We start from the raw sequence: 23227 nt of genomic DNA, 5'->3' as shown, positions 1-23227 counted from the left end.
AAGTCAGGAGCCTGTAATTCAGTGGTTGTCATTTGTTAATATGTTACATACTTGTTTTTCGTATATTATTTTATACATCAATAGGTCATTTATTTTCTTGTTTGAATTGTTTTATATTTGTCAGTGCAGGGCCTTTTATATAAAACACTTAGCTTTGACACATAGGATATGTAGGATATACTTGAAGATTTAAAGTTCACAAATGTTTCATTACAAATAAAATTGATCCTCCCACTTTGAATTTATAACAAAATTTGAATCTCCTTTTCCACTTACAGAATAAAACTTGATCCTCTCTACATTTTGTCTAGCTCTCTCAAAGGTAAAAAATGATAAGTCCCTTAATCTTGTCCACTAATTGCAAAAGCAAAGATTTTTTTAAAGATTAGGTTGTAATTTTGTAAAGCAATGAGAACTCCAAAGGCAACTTAAATTACTACCAACAACTGTTTCTTTGAAGATGGTCAAAACAGGTACTATATGCTTGTATATTTTTGAGTTACACACAATCTTTAAAAAAAAATCAGTAAACAATTGAAGGATTACACTGGAAATTTGGCTATCACATGGTTAATCTAGAATAAAAATGACAACTATTTGATGTCCAGCAACAAATATAACAATACATTTTAGAATGATTGCATGAAATGAGACTTAAATAATAAATTAAACATTGAATTTAAATTAAATTGAATATTAAATGAAAAATAACAAACTCAGTTTTGTACTAGACTTGACATTTTCTAAAATATGCTAGTTTACAGGTTGGCAATCTGCAGGAAGACATGTCTATCTAACCAGACACATTATTCTGACCAAAGCCAACCAGTCTGCTTTTAATACTGAATGCCTCATGCTTGACATTTTAAAGTTCAACTTCCAGCACTAGAAGTGCACACACAAACAGACACCAATGTGCAGCTGATAAAAGATTAACAAAATTGTAAGAAAAACAAGTCTGCAGATGGTATTCCTTCTTTTCAATAAGAATCATTTTTCTTTCAAGTTTATTTGTAAAATATTGATATCATCCTTCAAAGGCAATTACTTTCTTCAGGAGTAAACTAACTATTTCAGGCATGTTGACTGTTTACAGTTCAGTTTCAGCTGATAATTATAGCTTTTCAAAGTTTCTGTGAACTATAGGTTTTGCAAAAATAACAGAAACTGGTTAAAAATTCATCACTCATAGGCAATACCCTTAAGAGCATATATTGTCCTACAAGTCATTTTGCCATACATTTCTCTCTTTCTGCTTTAGTTCATACAATATTTGATCACACATATGGATAAATGGGTTTTTCAGGGACAATAACTCAAATAATGAGCCAACTGACTATTTTGAACATGTTTATTAATTTATAGATTATGTCCTGCTGGGCATTTAGTCTCCCTGTATCTATAAAAATTTGAAAATTGCAAAACAAATGTGAGAATCATCATTCAAGGGCAGTAACTGCTTTAAGAAGTCTTCTGACTGTTATGGTCTAAATGAATGGTTTGACATTCTCAAACTTTTTCACTGTCAGGTTTTCTTTGTCTATAAGAGTTCACAAGATATAATTGACAATATGAAAATAAGGAGAAGTGGTTTGATTGCCAACCAGACTTTTTTTCCACTATATTTAGTCTTCACAGCCATTATGTGTGACAGTGGGATCATAGGACACACTTTTAAACTAAATACCCTAAGAATAACTTGAGCCAAATTTACATACATTAGGGCCAGTAGTTTCATAGAAGATTTTTATAAAAGTCAACTGATCAGGTCAATACAACTGACACCAAGTGAAGTGAAAAACAAACCACAGTAACAAACATCATCAAACTTCTCTAAAGAAGACAAAAAACAATGATTCAGAAAGTCTGACTTTTTACAGGCAAAAAATGTAGTAGGTTAAACCAAAATTACATGGTCACAAGCCACCATCCCCCATTTGCAAATTCATTCTATATCACATAAAAGTATAACACAAGATAAGCCCTCAATAAAATATATTTGATTCATAAATAAATAACAAAAAAGATTTGACAGTAATCATGATAATAGTTTAACCACTTGTTCAGGCGTCCTTGGTACAATGCCTTGTGGTTCTTTATAGTCATTTTCTGGTTTACATACAGCTTCATACATTTGTTTGTATGCACCACATATTAAATCAACAGATTGTTTTTTTACATTTTCTCTGAAACAGACAAATTAAGAATTCCATTACTATTAACCATAATAGATATATCAGTAGAACATACTGAAATTATAACATTCATCATCAAGTAGCCTTTCTGAATTAACAGAAACAAGATGTAAATAAAGAATCCTACTTTTCCAGTCAAACATGATGATGATTTCATTTTTTCCCTTGTTTTCTGTGATTCAGATTGGGTGTCATGGAATTTATTATACACTTTGAAGCTTGAAGGTTAACTCTAATTAGTGAGAAAGCACCAACCAGCATTCTTGTTGTTGAATAATGTGATGAGGATTTTGCTGTTAAATCTAGATATATCTCAGATTTTTTACATGAGTTCATTGCATTGATAGCATCAATAAATAATGAATCTATAAGATAAAAAATTGGCCTTGCATTTATTTTTCATTGATACTTATAAAGCTACTTTCCTATTTAAAAAAATATTTGCATTTAAGAATTGAATGTTTCTTTTTGTAATTTCATTGGGGGTATCAAAGTGTAGACAGGAGCACATTGTGTATGCTAAGATTGTATGCAGTATCAATGCTTTTACAAAACTATAAAATTATAAAAAGGAGCATTCAATTCTTATAACAAAATGTTTATGCTTTAACCATAGATTCACTAGTAAAATTGACCTTTACATTTGATTACCAATGCATTGTTGTGGGGTTGTAATAGGAAGCTTATACAGTTATTTTACATCACTAGTTACATCAAATGTCAGAATGTATATTTTTAATGAATTTCTACTAACATAAACACATACCTGACTCTAGCACTCAATATCAAACCACACTGAGGAATTCCTAGAGAATCAGGACTGGCTAAATAGCTGTCAAATTTATTCTGAAAATACAAAATTCACATACAGTAAAATCATGTTTGAATCATGTCTATACCAACTTATATTTCCCTATAAGTAACAAAATGGTAAAACTTCAGACATGAAACCTTTCTTTATCCATTTATAATGAAAGCAATCTTGATTAAAATAAAAATTTCTAAGAATTCTGCGGAACCCAGTGTCTTGTCTACTTTTGCTGTTAATTGCAGGCTCAACAGAAATGAGGAATAATTTAAATAAATATATTCTTTTTGATACTATCTTTTGATTGTAAGGAGCTTCTGTCCAAGTTTGGTAGAAATCAAGGATAGTTATTAAAATTTCAAAAACATTATTTGTGGACACAGCTGCCGCAATGTAGGATCCATATGTCTTGCTTTTTCAACAAAAGTCAAATGCTTGACAAAAATGTACATTTCTTATTGAAAAAAAATCTAGATTTTTAGTAGATTTTAAAGCTTCATATGGTTGTTGAAGTCTCTCGTCTGCACTAAGGCCATTAACATTCTGTACATAATAATTGCTGAAGCATGACAAAATGTAGCATGTGAAATGAAAATACAAGTTTTACAGGAAAAATGATAGATACAACACAACAATCCTCTAACCTTCAACCCATACTATATTGAGTGTTGTTGACTTTTGTAGCAACATATTCTTATTTCAAGACAACTGTGAATACCTACAGATGTCCCTACCACACAATCACCACTTCAGGTGTGGGTTCACTTAAATAATTTTAGCTTTAAGATATAGTATAATGTCAACTAATTACAAAGAGGTTTTTGTTTTTGTTTCATAATAAAAAGCATAGGAGTTTTCTTTTAAAAATATAAGATTTCTTGACCTGCCTTAGGTGGAATGAAATAATGAGAACATAACGCCAGAAGTATTTGATATGTTGTCATAATTCATAATCTCATACTCACCATTGCTGATTTTGTGGCTAAAGGATCCATTCCTGGGAGATTAGATAAAGGTCCCTGAAATAATATGAAGGTTTAAGCTGTTTAATGTATCCCTTTCTACCTTAATGCATTCCTATGGTTCAGGGTGAAATTGAAGACTATTCTGCATTATATGAGTGCACCAAAATGTACTATTATCTGTTCTACAGTAAATGTATAATCCTTTAATTTCTTTGTGAAAATTTATGTAAAAACTTGAGGATAAATTTTATTGACTTAAATATACAATAAATATACAAAAAAAAAAAATTCCATGCATGCATTCATAGTAATGCAAATCATTAATGTATATACAAATATTCCACAAAACTTAAAGGCTGAAATGGGTAAGAAAATATGATATACTTCTCTTTACAGTAAGTTCTTAAATCATAATTTGTATGATAAAATAAAACATTTAATAGTGAAAATCCTAAGATTTTTACAATAAACAAAACTGACAAAACCAAACAATTTAAGACAAACCTGTTTTGGTTGATGTTGCTGGACATTAGCATACACATGTGCTAACCCTACTCTGTTTAATATAAATGAGGCCTGCTCACTTACTAGGGTATCCACTTGGGCATCAACCTAATTAATAAAATATATCATACATGTACAAATATCAAAATATCATAATATATCATACATGTACAAATATCAAAATATCATAATATGGGCTAAAACAAATGTATTGCTGTTTCTTAATCTTTGCACAATATTGATATGATATGAAAACCAGTAACAATAAGAAAAGTTTTCAGTATCACATAATTTTGTCACAATCTTAATTAATTTTCATTCAATGCTTAATTTTGGGGCCCTATATAGCTTGTTGTTCGGTGTGAGCCAAGGCTCCATGTTGACCTATAATGGTTTACTTTTATAAATTGTTATTTGGATGGAGAGTTGTCTCATTGGCACTGAAACCACATCTTCCTATATTTATTGGATGGAGACTTGTCTCATTGGCACTGACACCACATCTTCCTATATCTATTGGATGGAGAGTTGTCTCATTGGCACTGACACCACATCTTCCTATATCTATTGGATGGAGAGTTGTCTCATTGGCACTGACACCACATCTTCCTTTATCTATTGGATGGAGAGTTGTCTCATTGGCACTGACACCACATCTTCCTATATCTATTGGATGGAGAGTTGTCTCATTGGCACTGACACCACATCTTCCTATATCTAATTAATCTACTGATTTTATTATCACTTCTTAAAAGGGTGCAAAAAGAAACTTTTAAAATGATTTTGCAATGTTGTCCACAACAGAGAAAGCAGGAAAATATTTGTGCGTGATCTAATAGCTACCAATTCTAATCTGGTGTCTTTATTGCACATAACACTACAGGGAGATAACTCTGTAAAATCAGCTGAACGTTTTAAACACATTCTATTTTTTTAGGAAATATTAAGCTTCTCAATGATCAAAATAAATGTTTACGAAACTGCTATATATCCAATGATTTTTTTCTGACAAAGTGTGTGGTTCAAGTTTTTTGAAATTTTTATATTTTTGTAAAAATTTTATGAAGATTAAACGAGCCTAATTAATTTAGTCAAGGTGTTTGGTACAACCTTAATGACAAAAAAATGTTTTTCTAACCTGAGCCTGTAACATTTCAAGCCGTGTATCTGTAAACTCATACAAAGCAAGTGTATTCTGGATCAGATAAATACAGTTTATCATATAGGTGGCCATATCAGACGTGTTCAATCTACTCGCTGACACAGAACACATCTGTACTAAGGGGTCAACTATACTGTTTAAAATCTGAAAAGAATTGTCCAAATTAAAATAAATGCACCTTAAACTTGTGTAGTTTTTGTTTACATCTATAATCTCAAATCAGTTTATAATATGAGTGCCATAAAATGTTTTTTTATTCTGTTAACAAATATTCAGTTTTGTGTATCTATTTGTACTGTATTAGATTTCTGCAAAGTTAATATTGATGTAAATGTAATTGCCTTTTTTATCACCAGACAGTCAGAAATTTTAAGGGATCTCTGTTAATATATTTAAAAACAAAGTAGAATATGACTTTGGGCTTTTTATATTGGAACATACATCAACTTTTGACCAAAAAAAATGATTTTGAAAGTATTTTAAAAAGTTATTTTTGGTAGAAGATATTTTCAATGTACAATGTATGGTGAATTTTACAGCAGGTACCAGCTGCTCTTTTAGAAAAAAAATCCTATGAATACAAGTACTCAACAGTCATGAGTATTTCAGAAGTTAGATATATGTGAAAAGTCTAGCTCAATTAAAAATCCTGCATAATACAAATTTTTTAAAGTAGACTTTTTTTAACCCTTCATATTCTGTATGTATGTGCCTATCCCAAGTCAGGAGCCTGTAATTCAGCCGTTGTGGTTTGACTTGTTTTACATTGTCATTTCGGGCCCTTTTATAGCTGACTATGTGGTCTGGGCTTTGTTCATTGTTGAAGGCCGTACGCTGACCTATAGTTGTTAATTTTTGTGTCATTTGGTCTCTTGTGGATAGTTCTCTAATTGGCAATCATACCACATCATCTTTTTTATATTAACCAGTTTGCACTTTTGTTGATCAGCTGAGATCTGTTGCACAATTTGGTAACATATTTTATTTCAATAAATGTGTAAATACATCATGCTAAATACCTGTTTAAAATCTTGTTTTTTATTGTCATAATCTATGACTGAGGCATCATGACATGTCAAAATATCTTTCAATAACTGTAAGGTTTGATTCAGTGATGCTGTAGGGCCTAAATCTGATGGAGGTAGCTCAACTTTGTCCAACAACTTGTTACCATGACAATTTAAACTGTTGAAGAACATTCTGTGGCTGAGATCTTGTATTTCAGTAATGGTGGACAACAAGGCTGCTTCCTGGTTAATTATTTGCCTATAAAACAACTGTATGTATATTGCATATATCTTGCAAAATTCATAATTATTTTCAACATAAGAGTAAATGTGATTATGAATAAAATAAAATACAAAAAATAATGAACCCTAAGGAAAATTCAAAACAGAAAGTCTTTTATCAAATGGCAAAATCAAAAGCTCAAACACTTAAATTTTGAATTTATACTAGCTTCTTTTTTCTATTTTAACACTGTAGCATTCATTCATTCATATACAAACTGACTATCTTCTAAAAGTTTTTTTTATAAATATTGAATGACTTTGGCTTTAAAAAAAACAATGATAAAAAGATTAAAATGGTAGTCAGAGAGATTACAAAACTATTTTGAAAGAATTTCATCAAGTTTTTGTAGTTGTAACAAGTAGCTACAGTTGTGTCCTAATACTAATCTACTTGTACCACGACAGAACTCAAGAAAACTGTGTAGTATGTACTGTGTAGCAAAGTTCTATAAGGTCCAAATACATACCCAATTGTATCATGGTAAAACTTGAGTAAATTGTGTAGTTTGTATAGAGTAACAGCATCTTGTTCTGATACCAATACTTGTTCCACTCTCACCTGTAAGATGTACCATTAACAGTATGATATTATTTCTTTTATTTAAACATATAAATCAACAATCAATGGGATGAGATATGATTCCGAAAGCTAGTTCAAGTGTCTGACCAAAGTCTTTTGTTGTAACTTATTATTCTATGTTTGGTAGGTAATTCAGCATTGATGGGAGATCTTTGATAGACTTAATTTTGATAATGTAAATTCAGAAATTATTGCGTGCATTTATAATTGCATTTTTGTTATTTTAGACTGAAATGCGACTTTAGTTTTTGAGATATTGAGAAAAATCCTGTTTAATTCATGGAAAAATTTTAAAATGAAAGTTTAAATCATTGTGATTATAATCCTGTTTCATTTTTCATAATAATAAAAACATCACAATAATTTCTGAATTTATAGTAAATTTTTTTTAGACTCAGTTATTAGAAGCTTGACATGCTATTTTGTCACCTTACTATTACTTTGAAACTTGTAAGTCTTTAATTTTTTGTTGTAAGGGTGCTGTTCTTCATAAAAAAAAATTATTTGTACATTTACATGTAAGTACACAATGTACTGTAAATTCAGAAATTATTTCGATGTTCTTATTATTGTAAAAAAGCGACAGGGTTATAATCTAGAAAATTAAAATCACAATAATATATGCATGCAATAATTCCTGAATTTACAGTATCTAAATATTTAGAATGTTTCTGCAATACAAAGACAAGAAGTCTTTCAAAATGTTCTACTTATACACTTATACAAGGAGGAAATATCTATGTAGAGTATATTGAAAATAAATAATAAAACTGACCTTGAATGGTCTACAAACGCCCTCTGTGATATGTCCAAGGACTTCCTGGGTCTGTTCGTCTGTAGCTGTAAAAAATAATAAACAAATAATATTAATGCCTTCAAATCAATCATACTGCCGTTTAATTCTTCTTTGTACAAAAGTAAGTAAGTTTTTGAAAAAAATATCTCAAGAGTTTTCTATTTTTTATTTATTTCAAATTAACTTTAATTTTTTTCAGATTTCAATGAAAAATTTAATCCTTCTGATAAGAATAAATACTGTGAATTCATTAATTTTCGTGGGTACCAATTTCCGTGGATTGAGGAAAACTTGCATTTTCTTGGACATTTGATTTCGTGGTTTCCAAAAAGTCTGCATATGATTATATAGGAAATTTGTGATTTGTTGAACATTTAAATTCTTGCTTTCCTTGTAGCCACGAAATTTATGAAAATTGGTATCGAACGAATAAAAATGAATCCACAGTACTCTCAATAGCAATCTTATGATCATTGCTTAAAAGTATGCCAATTGATATGTGAAACAAGTCATTTAAGTAACAGCAACTTTTACAATAAAAGGCAAGAAACTTCAAAATCATTTTAAAATACCGGTAATTAGTTTTCATTCTAATTTATTGTGCTCGGCTTAAATTTTGCTTTCTGCCTTCATGAAGCAGTCCTAGGAACATTTCCATATGTTATGTTGAATAACAAATCTATATTTACTCACTTGCACATTTTTTTAGCAAAGACTGAAGATGTTCTTTCTCTGATGCAGTAGCCTGATGTAACCATGCCAACATATCACCTACATATCTCAAAGGATCATGGGAATGCAGTTCTATTGGTCTTGGGGTACCACCTGGTCCTACAATAGAAGGTAAGAATAAATTTATAGAATTTGTTATCTTCATAATAGGCTATCAAAAGAAAGGATAGGCCTCTAGGCAAACTGGATAGATTTAGGAAGAATTGCATTCACATTAAATAAGGAATAAATTAGCTTCATACCAGAACATCATGTTGTTAATTTCATAAGAAATTAACTACTGATATTCATAAATTATTGTGTGGTTTTTACTAATGCTTGTAATGGGACTGTGTGAATATCACAATAATAAGAACTTGATTTCTAATGTCTGGTCAATATATCTGTATGCAGATTTTCCAGAAATCACAAAAAATAATCTGGCATTTTTGTCATTTTTTCGAAAAACATTATAACAAATGCATGCAATAATTTCTGAATTTATGGTACCTCTAGGAGCATGTTCTAGAAAAAAAAAGCTTACCTCCCCTTGTCAGAGCATCTATTAAACCTCGTACCACAGCTGTTCTCCTGGCAGTACCAAATTCATCAAGGGTGTACCTAAATTAAACAATCCATATTCAGACATTGTTCTAGAACTTCATCATGGATAAACTATATGAATTAAGAAAGCTGAACAACAAACTAATCATTTAGAGTATCAAAACAAACAGCAAAAAAAAACATGGAATTTTAATTTCAGAAATGAGAAGATTCTTAAGTTTAAATTAAAAGTTTATCAATTTTAATGTTTAAGGGTTGACCTGTCTTTTCATTTTTATAAGAAGGATCAAGTTCAAATAATAATTCCTATTCTGTACTAGCTGTTCCATCTGTAAAATGTCTTTTCAGAATCTAAAGAACCATGGTTAATTTCATTGTTTGTACCCCCAAATGAAAATAATGTTACATCATTGGTTGAAAATATTACCAAAGATGCATTAGATTCTGAAACGGCTTATTCAGACCATCTCTAGTTAGAAAAAATTACAAACAGAGAACACTCAAACCTTCTAGATTTACTTAGACAGGAGAGTAACTGGGCACCTGCTAACCAAGAGGAACCCATTTTAAATACTAGCAATAAAGTACATGTCATACTATAAGAAACAAAAACAAAATTACCTATACAGGACAGGTCTGTCTTGCAATGATTCCATGGCTTGACATAACATGGAAGATACATCAGGGGAATCCCCTGTCAAGGTCCTGCAGTCATCTAAAATAAAACAGACAAGGATTAAAAATGTATTTATATCTCTGAATAAAACATTATACACATTTTCACGACTATAAAAGTTGATTATAATTAACACTGGTTTAGCTTAAAAAAAAAAAATGCAATTTTAAATGCAATTTTTAAAAAATTTTTTTGGTCTTTTACATTTTTTACTTCTTAAAGGGGCACTAGCTACGAGATATATAAAAAATCTAAAATAGGATTTTTTTTCTTCAATCATTAATGAAAGTGAAATAGTGAAATAATAATTTGCTTTTAGCAGCTAAAATGGTTCAGTTTTGTCGAATTAAGCTAATAAGAATTGCTAATGAATTATTCACTTGCAAGTGAATAATTCGACCCCATTAAATCTGTATTCATGTGAACTCCAATTTAACCCTGTAGAAATAGATAGAATAATGCATGCATTGTCCGTGTACGGTTATTTAAAGGAAAAGAATGTCAACATTGAAAGTGAAACAAAGGTAAATAATTTGATTGACTGATTCGATCCACAAAAAATATTCTTATAAAGGAAAAAACGACGATAAACATAAATGTTTAATCTATAATACAAAATTTAACAGACCTATAAAAATCAAAAAGCACAATTTGCTTAATCTATTCATATCTATGTTTATGTTTATATCGCTTATATGGTCAAAGAAAGGTCAACTTTAAAGCTAATTAGATGGCGTCTAGGCTAAATTTCACACGAAACGAAGCTAAATCTTATTGAGACCATGGCCTGTAAATTGTTTATTTCATACTTTTGACAGGTTGGAAAAATGTTTTACATTGTTATAAATAAAATATGAGAATTTGAGTCAAATTGGTGAACATGAATTTGACAGCTATTGCCCCTTTAACCCTTTAACCCCCAATCCCGCCTGTAGGCGTGATAGCGACAACCATTCTTTGATGGCCCGTATGACCCTCCATACTTTTTTTGAACTGCCCCAGCTGAACTGTCATGATAGCAGGGACTTCAACCAAGCAGTTCATGGTCCATCAACTCTTCTCAGATGTCTGTTCATGAAAATATGGCTCTTTGAAAGCCGTTTAAGAGTTCAAAATCGGAAAAACATGAAAAGTAGCCAAAATCAGGTGGGGGTGGGCATCTTTTGATGGCCACTACGTAACTGGAAGTGACTGTTGGTAAAAACTATTATCATATATGCATGCATAGGTGGTATAGGAACACAACGAGGTATAATATGGCCAATAGGAATCTAGTCTGTAAAATCTAGGTCACCGTTTTGTCAAAAATCCATAAAAACGGACATTTAGGCAGACCTGACTTGACAATAATAATTCCCAAGCAAGACACTGAAGTCCAATATACTCCCAGCTAGCATGAATGGACTACTGTAACTATAGGGTAATACTTGAATGACAAAAAAACACAGTCGTGTCAGTGTTCACCTCTCAAGGTCGTTTTGAAATCGGAAAATAGACGGAAAATTACCATTTTTCACTGGGGGTGGGTTCAAACCCACGAGAAAATATTGCACCTCCCACCCCACCCCCCACCCATGCCATCCGCCCCCAAATCCCAATAAGTAGTTTAATAGATGAGCATCAGTTACAGCATCAGGAGTTTGCTCATTTGCATATAATTTGCATATGTTTGCAAATTTTCGAAAATGCCTGATTTTCCAAAAATGTCTTGGGGGCGAATGAGTTAAGGAAAGCTTGGGTCCATCTCATTTATCTAACTGTATAATAATTGGTTATAAAATTGAACAACAAAGATACGGTACAATACATTTTATTGGTATGATTGAAAAGCAGCAATTGCATGGGGTTTCACAGAGATTTTAGAATATGTATTAAAAGAGGCTTTGGCCTTCACACATTAAACTGGGTCAACTGAAATACTCTACTCCATTAAAAAGGACAGACATATTTTTGAATGCTGATTGGCCAACCTTTAATTCATTCAGACATGCATTGAAAAACGCAACATGGTTTAGCTATGACCTTGAACTTATATTCTGTCATTTAATATGTAAACTTGATTCATGATATAAATTATAAGAAAATGACTAAGATCACAGCAGGAATTACAACATTATATAGGCAGCATCAGGTATTATGTGCAAGAGTAAACAACCATAGCTTACTTTGTTTGCAGGATATTACAAGATATAAGACCAATAAAAAAATTGTTAAACACTGGTCAAGATTAATTAATTTGATATTAAGCTACATACTTACATTGTGTCCATCTACAAAGTCTTTCATAAGCTGATTCTTCATACTATAGTATTTACTTTGTGTCCATCTATAAAGTCTTTCGTAAGCTGATTCTTGATACTATAGTACTACTTTGTGTCCATCTATAAAGTCTTTCGTAAGCTGATTCTTCATACTATAGAACTTACTTTGTGTCCATCTATAAAGTCTTTCGTAAACTGATTCTTGATACTATAGTACTTACTTTGTGTCCATCTATAAAGTCTTTCGTAAGCTGATTCTTCATACTATAGAACTTACTTTGTGTCCATCTATAAAGTCTTTCCATACCTGCCAACTTTTGAAAGTGCCAATGGGGGTTTTAGTGCGCGACAACAATTTCAAAGGTTACAATACTTTGCGACAACTATTTTGCGCGTGCTGTTTTGTGGTCTAGAAAAAGTGTCATATTTGTAAGATGAGCTTACATGCCTTTTTCTTAAGTTTATTTGCATGATTCTAGTTATTATATATCAGTAGAAAAGATGAACATGTGGCTGCAAGACAGGAATTAATTTCATGTGTAAGGATATTAAATAATTATTGACTTTTCCAATTTAAAATTATGCACAAAGAAGGACCTTTATCAGGTTGGGAACAACACCTAGGGGTAACCCCTCAATGTAAGGACATTAAAAAACACTTTTTAAGTAAAAATGAGCACATATTCATATTATTTGAAGAAACTTTTCACAAAGAACTTTACATCTTATAAATGATCTATCTGGTATTATATGGTCAACACATGTCCAAGAATTTTGATATGTTCTTGGCCTTTTATCTTCTTTATTTTTCAAAATAATTGGACCCTTCATTTGGAAAAGTTGTTCTAAATATAATGTCAGAATTTCCCATTTTTAAGTTAAAAAATCTACATTTAATGATTTTTCTATTTTATTTTTTACAAGAGTAAAATGACCCCTTGACTAAGGGAAGTCCCTCATTTAAGAGATTCCTCATGTGGTTTTTTTTTTGTCCATGTGAAAAATAAAGAATAGTACATTGTACTTTAAATAATTTGGTAATTTAATTGAATACAAAAATTTATAACATTTGTAACAGCAAGTGTAATATCAATAAATTATGAGTAAACTAATATTTATTATCTTTATGGTAGTACTGCATCATTGAAGTTTGTCAATCAGTCATGCTTTTATTCTTATTCTGTGTAAGAACCTCCTTGCAGGTGAAAAACCATTTGCCATGTTCACGATTTTAAAACAGAGGAATACAACACAAGTTCAAAATCTAGGATGTTAGAATATTCTTGAGAGAAAACTTTTTTGATTGGCTGATTAATTTGATCATGAGAAACATAGAATTTGATTGGCTGAACACAATTGTATTCCATTGGACACAGTTCAAAATCGGGAACAATCATATTTTTCGTGTAGATTTTCACAAAATCGTGTTTTAGAGGGTTTTTCACGATCACGATCGTGCAATCGTGACAAAGGGTCAAAATCGTGTAGTACACGCCTAAATCGTGAAAGTTGGAAGGTATGTCTTTCATAAGCTGATTCTTGATACTATAGTACTTACTTTGTGTCCATCTAGTAAAGTCTTTCGTAAACTGATTCTTCATACTATAGTACTTACTTTGTGTCCATCTATAAAGTCTTTCGTAAGCTGATTCTTCATACTATACTACTTACTTTGTGTCCATCTATAAAGTCTTTCGTAAGCTGACTCTTCATACTATAGTACTTACTTTGTGTCCATCTATAAAGTCTTTCCTAAGCTGATTCTTCATACTATAGTACATACTTTGTGTCCATCTATAAAGTCTTTCATAAGCTGATTCTTGATACTATAGTACTTACATTGTGTCCATCTATAAAGTCTTTCGTAAGCTGATTCTTGATACTATAGTACTTACTTTGTGTCCATCTATAAAGTCTTTCCTAAGCTGATTCTTGATACTATAGTACTTACTTTGTGTCCATCTATAAAGTCTTTCGTAAGCTGATTCTTCATACTATAGTACATACTTTGTGTCCATCTATAAAGTCTTTCATAAGCTGATTCTTGATACTATAGTACTTACTTTGTGTCCATCTATAAAGTCTTTCGTAAGCTGATTCTTGATACTATAGTACTTACTTTGTGTCCATCTATAAAGTCTTTTGTAAGCTGATTCTTGATACTATAGTACTTACTTTGTGTCCATCTATAAAGTCTTTCGTAAGCTGATTCTTCATACTATACTACTTACTTTGTGTCCATCTATAAAGTCTTTTGTAAGCTGATTCTTCATACTATAGTACTTACTTTGTGTCCATCTATAAAGTCTTTCATAAGCTGATTCTTCATACTATAGTACTTACTTTGTGTCCATCTATAAAGTCTTTCATAAGCTGATTTTTTATACTATAGTACTTACTTTGTGTCCATCTATAAAGTCTTTCGTAAGCTGATTCTTGGTGTAAAGCCATAGTTTCCATTATCTCTAATCTAAACATATCAAAAGCAATATAAATAATGTGTGTCCTAGCAATGTTGCATTTGTTTTTAAAATTATCATCTTAAATCTCATTCATAAAGAAAACACTTCTCTGCCATGTCATCTATCTAATCAATACAAGATTATGAACAAAGAAACAGTTGGCAAAACTTATTTTGGAACATCTATCTTTAAAAAACAATTTTTGAGTTTAAATATGTACATGAAATTACTTAATATAAGTGAAGGCAACTTTACAGCCAATTGCATCGAGAGTGTAGGCAAAGGTTATATCTTTGGTTAGCTTGCTTGCTAGCTGAACCTTGAAGTCATAATTGGGTTGGGTAAACTACCCTTCTTTAAGAGTAGACTAGTCTGACAGATAACCAATCTATCTTTCTGTAGGACTAGACTACTTCGAAAGGAGGGTAGTATACCTTACCTGATAATAACCTCATGGTTTAGCTACCAAGCAAGCTAACCAAAGATACTACTTTTGCCTACATACTCAATGCAATCGGCTCTAATACATTTAAGACACTATTGCCAACATATAATTTTAACCTTATCATCCTTATTGGCTTAAATGATTTTAATCACCATAAATATATCGAATTTGTGTGTATCATTGTTACTGTTTTATTATTTTTATTATACATACCCTGCTGTCTGCTGGTTGGTTCTTAATAAAACCTTGCAATCATTATGTATCTTCTTCACTTTCTCAAGAGCTTGGAAAAAATCCTGAAAATACACAATGTTAAAATGTATCAATTGAATCATTCCTTGTTTTCACTCAAACTTTATAACACTTCCTTTAAAATATTTGGGAAGTTTTTCTCTTCAGATAAAAAGTCTACCATTTTTAATTTATCATACAGAACAGGTATCAGTTTTATGGAAATTTGGGAATGTTTCTTCAAAGAAATATGTGGCATATGACTCAAAAAGCATTTAAGATCATGAATAGCAAGACATGTCCATTCACATTTTAGTATTTTGTTTTATGGAAATAAAGTCTTTTACAAATTCATTCCATACACTCTGGATTCATTTTTTGTTGGTACTAATTTTCATAGATGGAAGACGAAATATTTGGGGGATACTTGATTTGACGGCTTTGACAAATTCTGCTCAAAAGAACGGAATATTGAATTTTGTTGAACATGAAAATTTGTGGTAAATCTATAATGACAAAATGTACAACTATAGGCTCCTTGGTTCCAAGGAGCCTGTTTCTCTCACTGTATGTTTTTGTTTACAATTGATCCATGAAATAATGCAACCATTATACTTTTGTTTTAGTTTCAGAGATATAAGCCAAAAAATGCATTTTAAACCTGTGGTCTACTTTTAGCCATGTCAGCCGTGTTGGTTGTCAGACGGGATCATCACAAACAGTTTTTAAACTAGATAAAACATGATGATTTTGGCCAAGTTTGGTTAAATTTGGAACAGTAGTTTCAGAGGACAAGATTTTTGTAAAAGTTAATGGTCGATGACAGGCGCCAAAGGATGAGAAAAGCTCACTTGGCCTTTCAGGCCAGGTGAGCTCAAAATAGGTATCTCACGACATATTATGAATCCACAGTATTTTCTTTTTAGAAAATATCAATTTTAAAACAACATCTAATGATCTATTGCAGTACTATAACTCAATTTTTTTTATCTGATCAATTATAATTATTGTGTACACTTGTCCTATCAAGATCTGCAAATCATATTTTCAACTAAATATCAAGCAACCAGCAGTCAATCAAACTTTGTACAGAACGTAGTATCCCTTACAGATATGAATACAGCAGCAACACTGCTACTGTATACTTTTATAAATCAGAAATTCTTTTATTGATATCACTACTGTAGTTTATCTGTTTACCAGATGAATAGATCCATCCCTTGTTCCTCTTAGTGCTTTTACTTCTTCTGGCTTTAACTGAAACTTGGCAAGAAAAGCATCTGCAACCTGAGCCTTCATATGAAGTGTTTGACTAAAAAAGAAAATAAACAAATACTTTTGATTATCAACTAATTTCCTATGATATTAACTAGTAATGACATAATCAGCCAATTTGAAATTAATGGTGTCTGAAATTCAGAACAGAATAAGATGGGTCAAAGTTATCCTGAAATACTGTATGTATTAACAGAAAATTAGTGAAAAATTCTGACTTGCAGCAACTTGTGCCGAACATGTTAAACTTTTAAAATGCTGAGTCTCAAAATATGTGAAAAATTGACCATGTGCAATCAACACAAAAATCTGAAAATACAATAAACATTGAAATATGACTTGAGACAGGAACATCAGGCTGTTGATTTCTCTTTTGATTTGTTTTACATTTTTTCATTCATGACCTTTAATAGCTTACTATAATGTATACGTTTTGCTCATTATTGAAAGCTGTATGGTTGCTTATATCTATGTCATTTGGTCTCTGGTTGTAAACTGTTTAATTTGCAATCATACCACATATTTTATTTAATACATGATTGAACTTGTATACTTCAAAGTTCTTTTCCTTTTAATCGTCCAAATAAATATAACAAATTTGATATGGTTATGTAACCTCACCTTTCTGCATGTAAGTTAGTTGTCTGGTTTATAAGATCATGTGTCTGTTCTTTGGCAGCCTAAAATTTAAACATTTTTAAAGTATAACTAGATGTTTTCTGAGGACACATAAGCCCTATTTACCCAGCCAGTGTTATCAATTATTGACTTCTGTCCATAGCTCAATGAAAAGATATGTTATATAGAAAGAAAGTGAAACATTCTCAAAACAAGAATGTGCCCACAGTACACAGATGCCCCACTCGCACTATCATTTTCTATGGTCAGTGGACTGTGAAATGGGGTAAAAACCCTAATTTGGCATTAAAATAAGAAAGATCATATCATAGGGAACAAGTGTACTAAGTTTAAAGTTGATTAGATTTCAACTTCATACAAAAAAAAACGACCAAAAACTTTAACCTCAAGCAAACCAGATGGAAGAACGGACCCACAGACAAGAAAACATAATGCCCCTCTACTATCGTAGGTGGGGCATAAAAACCCTGTAGCTAACCTTAAGTCTTGAAGTCATATCCTGGCAGCAGGTATTCATGCCTTCCACTTCAGCATACACACTGTCCAATTTCTATAAATAGAAAATAATAAGGAAGTTTATTTGTACTTCTAATCAGTTACCAATTAGAGGATCAAAAGTTACATTTTCACACCATTTTTATGTGTGTTTTGTCATTGAACATGTTGAAGTCTTTATCTATATATTTTGAACTGATTTTTAATCACATGATAATGTTAGCATTTCAATTCTTTGCAATTAACCTTGTAAGCAAATGAAATGAATGGGTAAGTTTTTGAGGGTTCGCTAAGTAAGTTCGTCCTCCATATCATTTCATAGTACCCTATCAAAGCAGGACAAAACTACTCTGTGGGTTTTATTAAAAAGTGATTAGTTTAGGTATTTTTGTTCAAACATATATATGGTCCTCAGTGCATAAGGCAAAGAAAATTGAAAATAAAATTAAATTGCCAGCATGTAATGTTTGCCTTTTGTGCTTTGTATGTTTGTATGTGAAATTTATTTAAAGCACAAAGCCCCCCCACATCATTTAAAATTGTTCAACTGTCCAGTTATTATGTGGAATACATTTTTTTTTACAATTAAGTACCTCCTTCACTGCCTGGAATGTTGTTATGAAATCTTCATTGATAGCTAAACTTCTTCTTTCAATGTCACTTCTTAAATTTCTTCTTGATCTCAAACTATTTTCATCAAAAAATGTTGACAAAGCCTTTAAGGCTTCCAGCATGTCCTACAATGCAAACATTTCAAAACAGATGAATTCATTCTTGGAAACTTTTAGTTTCTACTGTATTTTATACAAACATTTATAAACAAGAATGTGTCCAAAGTACACGGATGCCCCACTCGCACTATCATTTTCCATTTTCAAAGGACCGTGAAATTGGGTAAAAAATCTAATTTGGCATTAAAATTAAAAAGATCATATCATAGGGAACATGTGTTCTAAGTTTCAAATTGATTGGACTTCAACTTCATCAAGACTACCTTCACCAAAAACTTTAACCTGAAACTCCCACTTTCATTTTCTATGTTCAGTGGACCATGCAATTGTGGTCAGAAGTCTAATTTGGCTTTAAAATTAGAAAGATCATATCATAAGCAACAAGTGTACGAAGTTTCAAGTTGATTGGAATTCATCTTCATCAAAAACTACCTTGACCAAAAATTTTAACCTGAAACTCCCCCTTTCATTTTCTATGTTCAGTGGACCGTGAAATTGGGGTCAAAAGTCTAATTTGGCTATAAAATTAGAAAGATCATATCATAAGCAACAAGTGTACTAAGTTTCAAGTTGATTGGACTTCAGCTTCATCAAAAACTACCGTGACCAAAACCTTTAACCTGAAACTCACTTTCATTTTCTATGTTCAGTGGACTGTGAAATTAGGGCCAAAAGTCTAATTTGGCTTTAAAATTAAAAAGATCATATCATAAGCAACAAGTGTACTTAGTTTCAAGTTGATTGGACTTCAGCTTCATCAAAAACTACCTTGATCAAAAACTTTAACCTGAACGGACGCACGAACGGAGCCACAGACCAGAAAACATAATGCTACTTGTAGGTGGGGCATAAAAATATCACCACCTTTCAAGACTTCTTCTTCTTCTTTAAGGTCAACAAGGCTTCAATACTGAAGAATACATGGTGTTGCGCATGCGTGATTGACAAAAATTTATACAAAATTTATAAAAATATTTTATAACAATTGGAGTGTTTGTATATACAGATTGTGATTAAAAAATATATGTACATGTTTTGTTTGAATTTGTTTATTTGAAGCAATTCAAGAGAGAACAGCTTGTGTTTTAGCCGATCTCTAAAGCTGTCAACAGTGGTGGTTTCAATTACAGTTTGTGGTAGTAAATTCCATTGAATAATTGTTCGCGGGAAGTATGACCATTTATATGGGTCCTTGGAAGTTTGGATGTGTCTGTATGTCTGAGTATGATTTTGTCTTGTTCTGCTGTCTGTTTGTTCAAGAATATGCGATGGAATGGCTACAAAACAATGTATTACTTTATAAAATAAAATAAGTCTGGTTTTTAAGCTTCTATCAGCAAGTTGTGGCCATTTCAACTGATTTAGCAAGTTTGTGACACTGCTCGTGTAATCGTAGTTGTTGTGTACATAACGAGAAGCGCGTCTCTGTAACTTTTCTAATTGTATCTGTTGTTCTTTCATATTGGGGTCCCAGACACAACTATATTCCAGTTTGGGTCTTACTAGTGCCTGGTATGCTCTTGATTTTGTTTCTGTGTTTGTAATTTTTAAATTTCTTTTTAGAAAACCAAGTGATCTGTTCCCATTTGATACTATGTTGTCTATATGTTTGTTCCACTTCAGATTTGATTGTAAGGTAATGCCTAGATATTTTGCTGATGTAAAACAGCATAATTATTTTGACTACCCACAACCTAGTCCAAATAATTATGACGTCTTCATAAGGCTATGATACTTTTTTTTTTTGTCGCCTAGGCATCAAAGCAAATATTAAAATAGCCTTCCAGGACGTCATAATTATTTGGAATACCCACAAGTTGGCACAACCCTAAACCACACAGGCACTTGTTTCTATCATTATGCCCAATGCCAATGGAAAGGTTGACTCTCCATATTTTATATAGATTGTCAACCTTCCCATGGATAGAAACAAGTACATGTTACCAAAACGATGTAAGTATTATTTTTTTTAATAGATCGATCAAGATTACAATCTGTCAGTGTCAAAAAATCGTTCCCGACTGAGAATCCCAAGAGTAAAGAGGGTTATTTTTGCTGTTTTTCTTATTCAAATGTGTCAGACTACAAAAAAAGTAAAAGTACCTTGTCATTGTCTAAACGTGTCTCTAGAATTTTATTTAATTTTCTAGTAAGAGGATTTGAGGCATGTGACGTGGAAGAAGTAGAATCGGCTAGCTCCTTGTCCGCCATGTTGTTTTCTATATTTTTCTAGTGTCCCGGACAATGCCGGTTCATCGAATTTCCATATAACGTTCCTAAACGTTTCTTAAATCACGAAAAGGCATTCTCGAATCCAGTGATTTGAATAATTTTGATTTGTTTTAATTTGATCTTGATTTGAATTTAATTTGATTTGTTTTGTTTTTTGGTTTGATTTGATTTGATGCATATTTGATTTGATTTGATATTTGATTTGCTTTTATTTGATTTTGTGTTTTGACTTGACTTGACTTGATTTGTTTTGATTTGACTTGATTTGACTTGATTTGACTTCACTTTACTTGACTTGATTTGTTTTGATTTGATTTTATTTGATATTTTGTTTTGTTTTTATTTACTCTGATTTGTTTTGATTTGATATGATTTGCTTATAATATATGTTTGGTTTGAATTGATTTGAAATTTTTGATTTGATATTTGGTTTGATTTAATTTGTGATTTAATTTGATTGATAGATTTATTTTGATTCACTGACTTTTAACTTGTAGAACATAAATTGTGGTCGTCTTATATCATAAAAATAGTTGCAAGAAGTCAAATTATATGCTCATGGTACAATACAACTTTAGTTAGACAAATCAAAGAGTATGCTTGTTTAATGTCATGACTAGAGGCTAGCCTTCTAACCATGTGTTGTTACATTTGACCTGCTTCAATTATATCAAACATAGGTTAATCATGGAATAGAAATATGGTCATCTGGTCTTCTATTGCCCATCATTGGAACTTCAATCTTTCTTTTTGGCATAAAAGACATAAGGTTTCTATACTAATGTTCAATAATTGCATTTGTTAAAAAGTACATCAATCCACTAACCTATAACCTATAATTTGATGCAGAACTTAAATCTTGGAGAATATATAATTTAATACTGACTTTCAACTAGATTTTATTCACTGTGAGTACTCTCATATATTGGTACACTGCTTTTTTGTATTTATGATAAATGATTTTGTGCCTATTTGCTGAGTCAAGCCATAACATACTTTTTATAATTTGTTTGTATGTTGTGCTGCTACCAGGTCTATGTTAAGGAGAGGATTGAACTCTCATAAACATTAATCCTGTCACATTCAATATGTGCCTGTCCTGTTTTGTCATAAATCAGTGCATTGTTTTTTTTTTCATTGAATTATTTCACATTTTGTCATGTGCAGGTCATTTATAGCTGACTGTAGGGTATATTTGCTTGTTGTTGAAGGTCTTATGACAACCTAAAGATGAATCCACTTCATTTGTATTCCTATATTTTTCTGTTTGTTATTCTATTCTGATTTATCTGGTTCTCTTGTCTTGAGAATGACATCAAATTGTTGGTTACTTAACCTCCAATGGCATGTATTTCATGCATCTAATCAGAAGCAAAGCATAAAAGTGTAGCAGGACTGCTATTTCAGAAATGTAAAAAAAAAGTAATCTTTGTATTGCACTAGATTATGTCTTCCTAGACCTCCTTGCCAAGAGTTTGGCAATTTTGCTAAACTTGTAGCTTGAAAAAATGCATGGTGAATACTTTACACCATGCTTTTCAAAAAAGCATGGTTAAAATCTACATTTTGGCAAAAAAAATGGAAATTTTATTTGAGGAAATATAAAAAGTAAATTCTCAAAAATACTAAACTCCAAGGAAAACTCATCAATCAAACGGCTCAAACACATCAAAAACATAAAGTGATGATCCACTTTAAACCGTGGAAAATCTTACTGTAGTTCACACTGAGTCTTAAGACCAGGTGAACGGACAATGTAAATAATCCATTTACATGTATATAAAGCTAAAATATTGAAAACAAAAATCATATTCACTAAATGAATTTATTAATATATTGTAAATATATTTTAACATAAATAACAATTAAAATGTATAAGATATTAACATTTAATACAAAGGCATAGAAAAAACTAATAAATATGTAAAAATAAGATATATTAAAGAAATGGAAATCTTTCCAGAAGCTCATATTCTCTAAAACTGACAGATTATACCATTTATTCTTAATTGAAGCTTCAGAAGGAACAGTTTTATATCTTTGCTGTGTTCTTGGTGAGCAATTAACTGGCTTGTACCATGCATTGAAATGGACTGAAACATGTGCATAGGGTAAAATTGATGCCACAAGATACGTAATTATAATGGAAACTTCCCAATATGTGTACGTATCTTTTCGTTCCTTTTTAAATTTATAGTTTAAA

At 31.2% G+C, this 23227-nt stretch overlaps 1 protein-coding gene across 1 annotated transcript; it reads right to left on the bottom strand.

Moving 5' to 3' along the window:
• Nucleotides 1-1978: 1978 nt before the first annotated feature.
• On the bottom strand, nt 1979-21031 carry LOC143065360 (conserved oligomeric Golgi complex subunit 6-like). The gene is made up of 18 exons (XM_076238893.1): nt 20896-21031; nt 18655-18798; nt 18045-18116; nt 17549-17607; nt 16853-16964; nt 15635-15717; nt 14914-14984; nt 10199-10292; nt 9558-9634; nt 8996-9133; nt 8282-8346; nt 7394-7485; nt 6654-6900; nt 5611-5778; nt 4473-4580; nt 3969-4022; nt 2962-3041; nt 1979-2186 (listed from the first exon to the last, which is right to left on the bottom strand). Exons 1-18 carry the CDS (start codon nt 21001-21003, stop codon nt 2039-2041), a joined length of 1920 nt encoding a protein of 639 aa, XP_076095008.1. The 5' UTR covers nt 21004-21031; the 3' UTR covers nt 1979-2038.
• Between the last annotated feature and the right edge of the window lie 2196 nt (nt 21032-23227).

This window comes from Mytilus galloprovincialis, chromosome 1 (assembly GCF_965363235.1).
Source record: "Mytilus galloprovincialis chromosome 1, xbMytGall1.hap1.1, whole genome shotgun sequence".
Lineage (NCBI taxonomy): Eukaryota > Metazoa > Mollusca > Bivalvia > Mytilida > Mytilidae > Mytilus > Mytilus galloprovincialis.
This window is presented reverse-complemented; position numbering and strand designations above follow the sequence as displayed.

Bases quoted from the DNA above. Each gene is read 5' to 3' on its own strand.
- LOC143065360 (XM_076238893.1), bottom strand. From the start codon at position 21,003: ATGGCGGACAAGGAGCTAGCCGATTCTACTTCTTCCACGTCACATGCC. The intron at 4,023-4,472 runs GTTTGTCTTAAA...ATATTATTTCAG, and splicing joins AGCAACATCAACCAAAACAG to GGACCTTTATCTAATCTCCC. The intron at 3,042-3,968 runs GTGAGTATGAGA...TTGTATTTTCAG, and splicing joins TAGCCACAAAATCAGCAATG to AATAAATTTGACAGCTATTT.